Genomic DNA, 14,685 nt, shown 5'->3' on the forward strand with positions numbered 1-14,685 from the left:
TCATATTACTTAAACACAAAAGTCAAAATGTTCTTTTTGGTGGCAGAACATTAAAACACAAACACAGGTTACATTAAACCTCTTTCGCGTTGAATCTTCCATCTTTTACTCTCTACTTCTTCCTCAAAAAGAAATATCCATGTTTTCATGTCTACACAGTCCCATTAAGTAAACATGTTCAGTTCAGCACCACGGACAGCGCACTCATAACAATTATTTTAAGGAGCTAGTGTCTTCAAGGGTCATAAATAGACAATTTTTTTTGATATTTTATCATAATTTTTTATATATTTAATCATCTTGTCAGAGTTGTAAACCCACGTTCTCTAGGGAGGTATCATTTGCAGTAGCAGATAACTTTCCTTTAGCAAGTATTGACTTGAAACAAAAGTATCTTAAATGAACTTGCAGTATTTTTTTAAATATGCCAAGATTAACAGTTCTAGTTATTTTAGTTACAAACTTGTCGCTAACAAATTATGAGCTTTCTATTGTCTTTTTCCTGTGTTCAACTTTATCACCCTTCAGGCTTCAAGTTTCTCTTTGACTTGGCTACTAATATCAGTGTTTTCATGTCTACACAGTACCATTAAGTAAACATGTTCAGTTCAGCACCATGGATAGCTCACTCACAACAAGCATTTTAAGGAACTAGTGTCTTCAAGGGTCATAAATAGAATTTTTTTTTGCGATTTTATCTTTTTTTTTATCATCGTGTCAGAGTTGTAAATCCATGTTCTCTAGAGAGTTATCATTTGCAGATGCAGTTAACTTTCCTTCAGCAAGTATTGACTCGAAACGAAAGTCTCTTAAATGAACTTTTACTTGCAGTATTTTTATTTTTTTTAAATACGGCAAGAGTAACGGTTCTTGTTATTTTAGTTACAAACATGTCGCTAGCAAATTATGAGCTTTCTATTGTCTTGTTCCTGTGTTCAACTTTATCACCCTTCAGGCTTCAAGTTTCTCTTTGACTTGGCTACTTTTAGCTAACCTAAGTGAGTTAGCAGCTTCAAGTTCTCCCGTCTGTGTCAGTACTCAGTCTACAGCGATGCCCCGGTCTGACAGGCGAGCGATTCCTGTGAGACTACAACTGCTCTTTCATTGAGACAGAGGAGCAGTGTTGTGATTAGAGCCAACATGGTTCCTCATTAGCCTACGAGCGTGGAGAGACTCAGGCAATTACTCCTCATCCCTGAGTGCCGTTTTATGTTTCCTGCAAAGGGAACACGCGCACTATTCCTTTCCAGAACCCCCCACACTCCCCCTACACGCTACGCTGCAGGTTCTGATGTGCACCGATCAGGCAGCTTACAATATGAATATGAAAGAGCCAGAGTATACATTTGTTCTGCATTAACTCAAAGTAGGCTGACAATGTAGCACTGATCTTTCATTTGCCTTACATCTCTTTAGGGAAAATATGCCGTATTACAAGGATGTTTCCAAAAAGCTTTTTCATAGGTCATGAAAAGACTATGAATAATAAGAGTTATTTCATGATCTGAGGGTTCCCCTTATGTTTTTTTTTTTTTTGCGAGAGGCCTGTTTTGAGGCTTTCTGAGCTGATGAGCAACCACGTAGATGTTATTTTCGTTCCGCAGCTTATTGAAAGACGCTTTGATGTAAGGAGAAGCACATTCTGTCATTTGGTTTGTTATGAGACAGAATATGGAAGGAATGTACAACAGAGGGATTTGTAATTTTCAAAACAGCGAAATCATATCATTAAGTCTCACATCAAGTCAAATGAAATCAAACGATGTTATTTGTGACATGAAGAAATGTCACAGTGCCAAACAAACAGACTTTCATTTTTCCATGTTTTTTGAAACACCACCCTACCTCATATATATTCACATTATAATTTCCAATCTCTTTTTAAAAAAACAATTTCTAAATATAAATGATTAATTCTATTCCTAACACCATGTTTACAGTCTGATGGACAAACAAACATGAGGCTGATTCTTATTCTATTCAAGTTACGGCTGGAATCGTACACATAGTGTTCAAGAGGGAATTCACTTTCTTTACTTGACATGTCCAGACATTAATCTTCCTGACAAAATAACAAGCTACAGCGGCGCCAGGGTTTAAAATGAGCGCGGAGTAACGCAAGCGCAGGCTTTTATTTAGACGACCGTGCCGAACTTCATGAAGCTGCCCCATCGCTGTGACGACCATTCATCAGTGGAGAGACGCACCGCTGAGCCTTCTGCTCCGCACGCTCACGTGGACGGTCACAGTGAGGCGGCAATCTCCTAATTTGGAAAAGGTGAGCGGTATGGTGTCATAAGTGGCTCAAGCAGCTATACAAGTCCTTTTCCCTTAAAAGTGATGTTTTTTACACGTTACATGTTAAATGGTTAGTTCACCCAAAAGTGAAAATGCTATCTTAATTTAGTCCCCCTTGTGTCCATACAAACCAAACAAAAATTATGATTTCCATTGTATGTACAAAAACAGACATTTCTGAAAATATCTTATTTTATGTTCCACGGACAGTCATTGGTGGAACGACATGAGGATTTTAATATTTGGACGAAGAAACCTTTAAAATCTCTTATCCCATCTTAATATGCACAACTAGAAGTTTGACAACTAGAAGTACACAATTTAATATGACAACTATAAGTAAACTATTCATAAGTTAAAGGTAGAGTAGGTAATTTGTTTCATAAACACTTTTTGTTATACTGGTGGCAACTCTCTTTGCATCCTGATAGCAATCAATAATGGAAGTGGTCTAAATATTAAAACATGAACATGTATCTTCTGTGGAAGTCTCAGGACCAAACAATGTTCGTCCAATCATTGCATTAGGTCCGAATGTCCTCTGCCTGTCAACATATGTATTTCTAAAGCTCTGAGCACCCTGCTCAGTCAGACATCACACATCATCAGCGCGTTCAATGAGGCTATGCAGAGTTGAAGACGATCGCCACAAAGGAACAGCAGCCGCATTTTACAGTCTTTCCTGAACCAAAACAATGAGCTAATGCTGCGTTCACGCCGTGTCGTAACCGTAATTACGAGATAGCAACCAGTGACCTTCTACCCGGATCATGAGGTTCTCGTCTTTGTAAACTCTGTTCTGCGCATTCATGTCTTCTGGAGGAGGCGTGGCTTTGGAGAGCGCTCTGAAGGGAGGGTGGGATGTTATGCTTTCAAAGCTAACTTGCTAATGCTACCCTCTCTGAAATTGCCTACCTTACCTTTACATAAAAAGTGGGTGGGGCCATATGTTTGCCAGACCAATGGCAGACAAGGAGAGTGTTCAAGAAGCCAATGTTTACAATGACGATCTTATTCAGAGTTCCAGTTTTTAAAAATAATACTGTAACGAATGCAAATAATGAGTCAGTTCTTTTTAATGAATCAAAAACACTAATTCTAAAGTGGTCGTTTATAAAATTAATACAAATGTTTAGTTTTGTTATTTAATATATAGATATGGTCAATTATTACTCTGAAAAGTGTGAAAAGTCTGTGTACACATCTTTTGCAGAAACAGTTTGAATATATTTTGAATTACACAGTTTTAATAATTTTGTAGTTTTAATGTTATTTTTCATTTTTAGGGTGACTCTATAACATTCTGTCCAGAGACTACAGATGAAAATGGCTAATTCTGGTGCATTAACCCTGATAAATAGCCAAATAAGTAAAATAATAAACACATACATACACAACTTATTTCTGCCAAATATTTCCTAATTACACAATTGTTAATAGAGGAATTAGAACTGGAATCACTTAATCCTTTATGTAACACTTTCCAATGAGGCTCAATTAGTTAACATAGTAACTAACAACTTGCAGTATTTATTAACCTTTTGTTAATGTTAGTTAATAAAAAGCTCAACTGTTCATTGTTAGTTCACCTTAGCCCAGGTCCATTAAATAATAAGATCAGAAAAACTTTTAATTTTAATAATGTATTAGTAAAGGTTAAAATGAACATTTATCTAAGATGAAATAATGCTTTAGATGCATTTTTCATTGTTAGTTCATGTTAAATAATATAGTTAACTAATGTTAAAAAGGAACCTTGTTGTAAAGTGTTAGCATTCTTTACAACTCCCATCCCTATTTAGGTATGTGTAACTGTACTGATGGTGATGTCATCAGGACTTTATTATCTTCGTTCCATTTATGCAATAATGCATAAATAATTGGTATCTTGCTCTGATAGACATAATGCATCCATCATAAATGACTTTTTACTCTTTTTTAACCTCACACATTTTAATTGAATTCTCACCCTGACATGATCTATTAGATCTTATTTTCTCCTCATTAGTGTGACTTATTAAAACATATGAAAGTGGCCTGTCTGCTTCATCTTCCTTTAACAGAGACGAGTGTTTGATCCAGAGTTAATAAGAACATGCTACACAAGTACACTGATCTATGTGTCTTTTTTGGTGCTTGAGGTCTAGATCTCTGCAGGTTGTGATTAATCAGGCCTGGCGGGCTGAGCTCACCGCTCAACTAAGACTGTCTGGCAGAAGCGCTGTGCCAGCAGCTCTCCATCAATGGGGGGTAGGGGGGATGATGCGATAGGATTGGGGGATTGTGGGACAGTGTGACTGGCTGTAGGGAGAGCAGACACAGTCAAATCATTTAATGTCACACGGCACCCGTGACACTATGCCCTTAGAGAATCCCCCAGGTTCTGATTCTAAAACTGAGAGGCCTAGTCAGAATAAGTCACACTAGTTTATCACTGGGCATTTTTTTAGGATGAGGACTTTTCTGTTTGCATTTGCACCACAGATAAACACAATGTCACTGTTCACAATATGAGTGCACGTACTTAAAGGGAAAGTTCACTCAAAAATGAAATCACCAATCCTGTATGACTTTATTTCTTTGGCCTAACATAAAAGAAGATAATTTGCTGACTTTAACTGAACGTGGGAAAACACAGCATTTTTCAAAATGTTTCACAGAAGAAAGTCATAAAAAATTTGAACGACATGAATCTTTTTTCGGTGAAAATCTGTTTATATATATATATATAGATAGATAGATAGATAGATAGATAGATAGATAGATAGATAGATAGATAGATAGATAGATAGATAGATAGATAGATAGATAGATAGATAGATAGATAGATAGATAGATAGATAGATAGATAGATTATTTTTCTTTTTTTTTATTTTTTGTATTTTTTTATTATTATAAAATTGACTAAAATACTAACACTTTATTAACACCAAGTTTAAATTATATTTTGAAACCTATATTTTGCATATAGTTTAAGACTCCACTGTTCATGACGATTTGAAAAAAAGAAAGAATCTCAGAAGAAAAAGGACTCACTCACACTCACTTGCCAAACAAGCATAAAAACTAAAAGTCCAGTTAAGACAGACAATTAATGGACCATTAAAATTCACTCCAACATAGAACGTCTTTATAGGGTCCATTTTAGAGAGTCCTCGAAATGTGAGGCAGGCCCCACAGGCACATTATCGTGAACTGAGGGAATTCTGGGAAATTTTAGATATTTATTTAGCCCATGTGAGCGTTTATTAAAAGCCTAGATGCGCTTTGATGCGTGTTGTTATTTATGCATGTTTGTGTCCATTAGAGACTTCTTCTCCATCCCTCTATTTTAGCCATCCCGTCCATCCATCTCTTTGGGACAACCTGTTTCCTGCCGTGCATTATTTTAATCTTCGGCCTCCTCCTCCTCCGAAAAAGGAAAACGTGCTATTTTACATGCACTCAAATTTATAACCTATCATTTTTTAGTCAGGCATTAGAGAAGGCACCTCATCTAAGATTTATGACTGACGGTTTCCCCCTTCCACCCCTCAATCTAATGGTATAAAAGAGACAATGTTTTAAACATTAAAATGAAAACCATTTACAACTATGATCAAAAGAGAACATTCGTGCATTAAAGTTTAAAAGCCGAGGAGAAGTATGGACGTGCGGACGGAAGGAGAGAGGAGGGGGAGAGATAGAGGTAAAGAGGAGAAGACACAAGCATAGTGAATACTCCTACTGAAAGAAGAAAGAGCCTTAAAGTGCTTTTGCGCTTCGTTGCAAAACGCTGACCTGTAATGAATGTGAACTACTTTCCCCGCCTATATCGCTCTGATCCTCCTGTCCTCTGCCTTTCCGAGCACTTTCCTCAGGTATATCTTAAACGTGTACTGTTTGGATGGGGTGATGGTACTTTGAGATGGCACAACTTTTATGAAAAAACAACAAACTGTCGAAGACCGAATGCTGTCTACCACAGAACATTTTCATGGCTATCCCCATTGAATTTGACTTCACAGGTTCTTATAGTACTATTTAACCCTTGTTTTAATATGGGTATTCATTTAAAGGGATAGTTCACCCAAAAGTAAAAATTTGCCTAAGTGTATGTGACATTCTTCTTTCAAACGAATACAATTGGAGTTATATTAAAAAATGTCCAGGCTCTTCCGAGATTTATAATGGCATTGAATGGCTGTTTCTGTTTTGAAGTCCATAAAAGTGCATCCATCCATGATAAAAGTAATCACACGGCTCCGGGGGGTTAATAAAGGCCTTCTGAAGTGAAGCAATGCGTTTGTGTAAGAAAAATATCAATATTTAAAACTTTACAAACTGCAATCTCTAACTTCCGCTTACTGTCGTACGCATTCATGAGAGACTGGCGTTCCAGCGTATGACGTAGATCGCTTCAGAAGGCCTTTATTAACCCCCCGGAGCCGTGTGGATTACATTTATGTGACTTGAGGGTGAGTAAATCATGCGCTAATTTTCATTTTTGGGTGAACTATCCCTTTAAGTGTGTATTATTTCTGTTTATAGATTAAATAGATAAATAAATAAACAACAAAAAGCTAAATCAATTAATAATAATAATAATGTGTATGTATACAGTATGTATATGACCCGAGACTCAAACTTAACACAGCATCTGCATGTGATGACCAGAAGTTAAAAAATTAAAGGGATACTCCACTTTAAAATGAAAATTCTGACATTCTTTTAAATATCTTCCTTTCTGTTCAGCAGAACAGGTTTGAAACAGGTTTCATACAGGTTTGAAACAACATGAGGGTTTGTATATGATGACAGAATTTTCATTTTAAAGTGGAGTATCCCTTTAAAGTAGACTTAAATAAACAGCATTATTTATATAATTCTCAATTAATAAATAAACAATCAAACTAATTTAATCAATAAGTATTCATACCTTGCAGATTCTGTAGAGGGAGTGTCATGATGCCACCAGCAGCGGCAGCGGCCACCAGGCCCTGTATGTTGGCAGCAGTGGGCAGAGAGAGTACCAGGCCCTGCTGTCCACCCAGATGCCCACCAGCGTTAAAGGGAATCAGAATGGGCTGGTTCAGACCCGGAGCTCCACCGGACATCACTCCGCTAACTGCCGATGCCAGCTGCTGAGCAACCAGTAGAGACTGAAAGAGAAGAAGTTTAACAGGAACTTTTCAATGTATGATGTATACAAACCAAAATCAAGCTCATTTGGAGATTCTGTCATTTGGCCAAAATCATAAAAGATGAAGAGAAGGCTATTTAATACAGTATTGGCTATGACTCGAAGACAAATGCTAGACTAAGACATACTCCTCCGCTCCTTAAATAGATAAAACATTAGCCTATATATATAGGGCCAGATTTACTAAACAGGGCAAATTAGCATGAGAGAGCAATCCCATAAAAGTGCAGATGGGAGTGGAAAGTTGTGCGGGTGATTTACAGACAATGAACAGATTAAAGAACAGACACAGCCAGATAATTTCCATAATGACCAACGCAATCTACCAAGAGCAGTGCAAATTAGCGTCAGTTTTTTTTGGCCATTAAATAATGGCGCAAATACCAGTAAATTGACTAGTGAATCGCATTGCGTGAATCATTTAAATACTCTCCTCTCATAAATTTTGCGACAGAAAGGGAAACTCCTACAAATGCATACGCAATAAGGTCAGCCGCAAAAATAACTGTGTCCACGCCTTATCAGCACTAATTATTCACTGCCTGTCTTCAGTAAATCCTAACAGTAGTTTTTTTAACGCCAAAAGAGGGTTTGCGCTGGTGCAAGCTATTAGCAAATCTGGCCCATGGTGTTTCTTGAGTAAACGCTATACTTATTCAAACAGACAGTTCTTTATTTACTTTTGCACTACAAATTGACAGAGATGATCCAAAATGTGTGCACCACTTAATTCGAGTTTGAGGCGAGGTTGAGTTATGAGGTTTTACTGACAGTTTGAGGAACCAATGGAGTTACCAGGTTTAGTCACGAGTTGTTTTTAATACTTTTCATTGGTTAAATATTTGCAAAACCCATAAACAGACATAAAGGGTGACCAATGGTAATGATTTATGGACATACAAAATAAAAAATTATGAAGTATGGAGATATGAGGTGTTACTCCTTCCTACATGTCAGCAAGTTCTCTCTCTCTCTCTCTCTCTCTCTCTCTCTCTCTCTCTCTCTCTCTCTCTCTCTCTCTCTCTCTCTCACACACACATTGGTTACATTATCATCGCACCCATTAGTATTCATTGCTACTTCTTTGGCTTGATATTGTACAATCAACCTGTATTACTGCAGACTTTTCCATTTAAGTCAGATTATTCAAGCATTGTTTCCTCAGTGATGAGTTTGTGTACTGACAGCAGTGTAATTTCTCAAACTCTTTAGAGCTCCACAGATGACTGAAAATTATACAGGTTTTGATCAACATTAATTTTAATTTGGGGACTTTAAAGTTAAGTAGAAGGCCAAAAACATTCCTGGTTGAAGCAGTTTTATCATTTCAGGCATGATGCAGTTTTCTTAATTTTTGAACACAAAGAAAAAAAGAATGGAATGACATGGAATATAATGACTTTAAAAAATATGTGGTGGCATTATTAAAAGTTAAAAACTAACATTTTAGAGATGGGAGGTTCTAGAGAAACCTTTCAAACTGAAAGCGGTTCACTGATGCATTTGACTTCTGCGTGATAAGACAAGGCTTTACTCGTTGCTTTAACATTTCATTTACAACAAACATCTCAAATCCAATGGGCTAATCAGCACAAAACAACACTATTAAATATTCTTTCTCCATCTAAATGGAAAAAACAAACGGACAAAAAGAATTTGTCAAAAAGACAAAAAAACGTCTTTCATATGGATTATACTGAGAGATGTCATTTGTCATTTCATTCACTTTAAACATAAAAAGTGCAAAAAAATCAATTAACCAGTCAGTGGATGACAACAAAGACTCCTCTGACATAGCTGGGTGACATATGCTTAATCTTGCTGTTTTAAGTGTGTGTGATGTCGGTTATTTGAGGCACAAAATCAAAGATTGTCTGCCAGCATCTCATCTCTATCTCAAAGCGAATGCCATTGCCTGGTTTGCCTCTGTGCTCATATGCTTGAAATCTTTGCTTTTTGAATAAGTCAGTTTAAAAATCCATATGTTGACACATTCTTGAGAGCTAAGAATATACACTATACAGTGCAAAAGTTTGGGGTCTGAATAATTTTTTATGCTTTTGAAAGAAGTCTCTTATCCTTACCATGGCTGCATTTATTTGATCACAAATACACAAAGTAAAAGAGACATATTATTACAATTACAATAATAAAAATGATTGTTTTCTGTTTTAATATATAATTTGGTAACACTTTAGTTTAGGGTCTAATCCTCACTATTAACTACAGTAGTTGCTTAGCATGCATATTAGTAGGATATTGGCTGATTTTTATCACTTATAAAGCACATAAAATGAATCCTAAATTCCAATTCCTAAACTTAACAACTATCCAACTATTAGTAATTAGGAGTTTATTGAGATGAAAGTCGTAGTTAATAGTTAATTAATAGTGAGAATTGGACCCTAAACTAAAGTGTGGTAAAGTACAAACTTTTTTAACAGCAGTGTGTATACTGAGATCAGGCTTTGCCATACATTTAAACTAAGACATCAATGTTTAAGAAAAATAGGACCATAAAATATTTATCACACTGGTAGATTGTTCTTCAATCTATAAATAAAGGGTTAAATTAAGAACCTCCATGATCCACATTTTCCATGTTGTTTATTTCAGGACTGTAAAGGACATTTGTCTGAACTGAGCTTGGCAAATCAAATAACTCTAAATGGCTCATTCTGAACAGTACAGAGGATATTATTAAAGGGCACTTGACCTAAACAACAGAGCTCAACAGCCTCCATCAGTCTGAAGATGACTAAAACCAGATGGATAGCTTAGAGTTTAAGACAAACTTTATAGAACACAGAGTCCATTTGGTATAATGCTGATTAACCAGAGTATTAAAAGTTATTTGTATAATATAAGGATATATTAATTTATAGGTTTTTATTTTATTTTTTTATTTTTTTATTACCACACTTTTTTGAGACTTGGAGATTTGCAATCTGAAATTAATCAGAGATGATCACTGGAATGTGATTATGATAAATACATAATTTCATTTTATTTACTCTTTATTTAATGGAAATTAAGATGCTAAATAATCAATCACTTCATGTAAAATTACTTGTCCTCATAACTTCATACATATTGTATTATTAATACTAAGAATATATATATATATATATATATATATATATATATATATATATATATACTGTATATATATACCTCTTTTATAAGGTTTTACAGCAGTGCCCCTACTTTTGTCAACATTGTCAGTTATTTATGATTTTTTTTTTAAATCAGGCAAAATCCATGTTTTTATATATTTATCATAAATCATACTTCATATGCTATTAGGTCACACAGTATCTGGTAATTTCCATAGTGTTTTTTTTATATTTTTTTTTTTACATTTTTCAGTGATCAGTAATAAAAGTAAATGCGTTTATATTTTGTGCCAGAAAATTTAAATAAATTGTTTGGGAATTTGATATAATTTCCCTCATTTTAAGCAGGTCATGATGTGAATATAAAAACACACATTTAATGAGAAAAAGGAAAATCAAGAGATTGCACCCAGGTATGTTGAAAATGAAGATTAATCTCCTTGATACAAAAATTTGCATTCATTCATTAATTTTATTTAGGTTAGATTTATCAGAATAAAATAAGATACTTTTTTTTTTTTTTTTTTAAAGGAGGCTTTCTGGTCATCAAACATTAGTGGAACATGTTCATAGATAATGTGATGAACTACACCTTTGGTTACTTTATAGGACACCTGTGTGAACATGATGACAACTGACTTCATACATCCACTGTGATGAAATACAACTTTAGTTGTTGGGATTTTCATGGGCTTTTGCCAAGGAATACAAACTATTCTGTGTTGTGTCCAGCAGAACGCCTGTGTCAGGAATCATGGGAGGGCCGTATACTCCTTGACTCAGCATGAAAACCAGATCTTCTCTCTTTCTTTTTTTGTGTTAGATTCACTAATGGCTCACACCGTTTTCCCATCAGCCCTCTCTCTAAGCGACAAGGCAGCTGACAAACTGATCTGAACCCCAGCGTGTCTGTGAAATGGGATCCCCCAGGATCAAAACACACTTTAAAATGGCTGAACAACTCCTCACTCAAAATACCCTTGGGATGTTTACGTCACACTACCACATCACTGCTCCTAAATGTCCATTTACATACACTAAATACACTTTTCAAACATACTGTGGCATATTTGTGATAATTACACTAATATTTGTAAAGACTCTTTTTGAAGATCTTGCTTTTCATTGTACATGTGCATTTTGTATTGTATGAAAGCTCAGTATTTTTATTTTTTTGCATTGTAATTTTTTTTCTTTTGCTACTGTATAATTGTGTCTAAAACATATATTATTTACATAACATATATATAGTATAGGGGTGGTAGTGGCGCAATGGATAAGACACATGCCTTTGGTGTGAGAGACCCGGGTTCGAATCCACTGTGAGACACCAATGTGTCCCTGAGCAAGACACTTAACCCCTAGTTGCTCCAGAGGCGTGCGACCTCTGACATATATAGCAATTGTAAGTCGCTTTGTATAAAAGCGTCAGCTAAATGAATAAATGTAAATGTAAATGTATACAATACCATGGAATAATATAATATATAATGCCATGTACCATGGTACTTTCATACATAACATGGTACTGAATGATTAAAATACAATAGCATATATGGTACTTCAAGGTACTGTAAACAATGCCATGATATACTTTATCATGAATAGCCATTATATACTTTTGTAAGGGATTCACACACTTTTTTTGTCAGCAAAAACTCTTTGACGAAAAATATTTACTTTATGTACCCCTTTACATCTTTATGTATGTGAGATTTTAAGTTCATATTTCAATAATTTAACAACACATTTAAAGGGATGGTTCAGAGTAAAACAACCTAGGGTCCTTTGCACCATGACCTTGAGCCAAACACCCTCCAGAAGTCTTTTTTCCCTTGGTCGAACATTAATAAAGTTAGAGCTTATTTAGAGATATCAGCCGAATGGCTTAGTGCAGGCGCTAATGGATCCAAGGTTGTATCTCGTAAATTACCCCACTAATAATGCCCAGAATGGTACCAAACTTATACAGTAGTACAAATAGGTTCTGTACTCATAAAACGAGGCATTGGAAAGTTTGTAAGTACATCAGGAGTTTATTTAAATAACACTTGCCTGATGGCTTATGCTACCGCTAACCCGGACGTCGAGGTCACTTCAGTGGTTTGGGAAAAGCCTGTAAAAGTCCTGGCAGAAAGCGATGCATAAGGATGTAGTGTAACGACGCCCAGTTCCAGGAATGCACAATTTTGTTATTTTGTTGGTAGTACCAGTTTGCAACAATTATTAGCTACCACTAAGTTGTCAACACTTCGGAAAAAAATTATTTCTATGGAGTGTTAAATTCACTAGCTTTTCCCTTACACTTGTGAGTTTTGCAAAGGACTTTTATGGGCTTTTCCCAAATCACGGAAGTGACCTCTACACCCTTGCCTCATTTAGTATACGCTGTTCTATGAATATGCAAATTAGCCCCGCCTCCACTCACTCACACCAGCTCAGAGATCCACTCGTTGACAATCACACGTTGACCTGATTGGTTACAAGGTAGTTTGTGATGTCAGAAACACCAGCGATTTCAAACCGCGTTTTTGAGACTGTCTTTGGTTCACTGCAGTTTTAAAGAGAAAATACTCAGCAATGGTTTTGGACTTATGATTTTGTAAATGGTTTGTCTTAAAGCATATTAAAAACTCCACATAGACATATAAACTATATTAAAAGCTTGATTTTCACCACAGGGGGACTTTAAGGAATGTTAATTTTGACATGAAACCATCCAAGGCATGATAAAACATGACAAATCATTAAAAAATACCAATTTAATAGAATCAGTCCTGAATGTATGAGGCTCCAAGAACCTCTGAACCATAAGCAACACGCCATACCTTCTTGATCTGGCTTTTGGGATTAAATTACCCTTTTCTTTTCCCAAAACTCCCCCATCCCATTCCTCTTTCTAATAAGAACTGAGGGAGCGGCTCAGCGGAGGAAACGCTGAAAGATTACTCGTAATCAGACTGATAGCAGTGTGTACGAATGAAGCCAGAAGCACAGGAAAGAGTTGGACCCATGTAGGGCTAACTGCCCTCTTACTGATCCAGTTCCGTAATGGCAGTGCACACAATATCCGTCTCTAGAGTGAGAATCCATCAAAACATATTGATCCAGAAACAAGGGAATTGGCCATGGCGCAGAGAGAGAGCAGTGTGGCTGAAAAGTGTTTGTTTCTGTGGGACTGTCCTGACAGGGTTCATCTATTAAGGCAGAGCTCAGGGGAACGAGAAGACAAGGGCTTGGACATCGCTGTGGCGTGTTGAGCTGGATATGGCAACACAAAATGATCATTCTCCATCTTTTAAAAGAGCTTGTTTGTTCTACTCATCCTATAAAACACCACAGTTGATTTTCTGTGAGTATGTGGGTGTCTATTTGTTTTATAAGGACATTGGTTAGGTGTTGGGTTGGATGGTATGCTCCTCTTTATCATAAAGTCATCAAAATGTTTTTTTTCTATTATTTCCTTAAAAGGATAGTTGACCGAAAATCACCATCATGTTATTCCAAAAACGTATAACTTTTTTTCGGCAGAAGAAAAAAAAAAGTGAAGAGTTGTCTGTGCTTCTCCATATACAGTTTTATTGAATGGGAATGAGGTTTTTATAGTATCAAAAAAGTGGTCTATATGACTTGTGCACCATCTATTTCAAATTTTCAGAAGCCATTTGAGATATGTGTGAGAAACAGACTAAAAGTTAAGGAGTTATACATTGTATTGTTCATATTTTTCTCATGAACATCTCAAAGTGTGTAACACTATTGTTAGTCAATTGGTTTGATTCTGACTCACAAACCAGTCTGAATTGAGTTCTCAAATTCTACGCACTGGCTCAACTGAGAGAAAGATTATCAGTGAATAACAACGTACATTTCTATGCATCAGTCATATGGACTTGAAAAAAAAGTATAATACTTTTAGGATGCTTTTGTTTTTTGGTGCTTTTTTTAAAAAGTTGAAAACATTTATTGTGCATTTATTGTAATTGCATGGAATATAAATATATACACTATTTAAAATGTCTCCTTTTGTGTTCCACAGAAAAAGAAAAGAAAAAAGTTACAGTATACAGACTTGGAAAAACATGAGGT

The 14,685-nt window shown here is 35.8% G+C and overlaps 1 protein-coding gene across 1 annotated transcript in view; it reads right to left on the minus strand.

The window, feature by feature from the left end:
- pou6f2 (POU class 6 homeobox 2) overlaps nucleotides 1–14,685 on the minus strand; it is a gene marked incomplete at its 3' end in the record, with an annotated part of 121,139 nt that overhangs the window by 74,086 nt on the left and 32,368 nt on the right. Inside the window, exon 4 of the mRNA XM_082183998.1 lies at nucleotides 7,217–7,439. Within this exon, the coding sequence (XP_082040124.1) occupies nucleotides 7,217–7,439 (223 nt within the window). The remainder of the gene's footprint in view (nucleotides 1–7,216; nucleotides 7,440–14,685) is intronic.

This window comes from Leuciscus leuciscus (genome assembly GCF_965113295.1).
Source record: "Leuciscus leuciscus genome assembly, chromosome: 11".
Classification (NCBI taxonomy): Eukaryota; Metazoa; Chordata; class Actinopteri; order Cypriniformes; family Leuciscidae; genus Leuciscus; species Leuciscus leuciscus.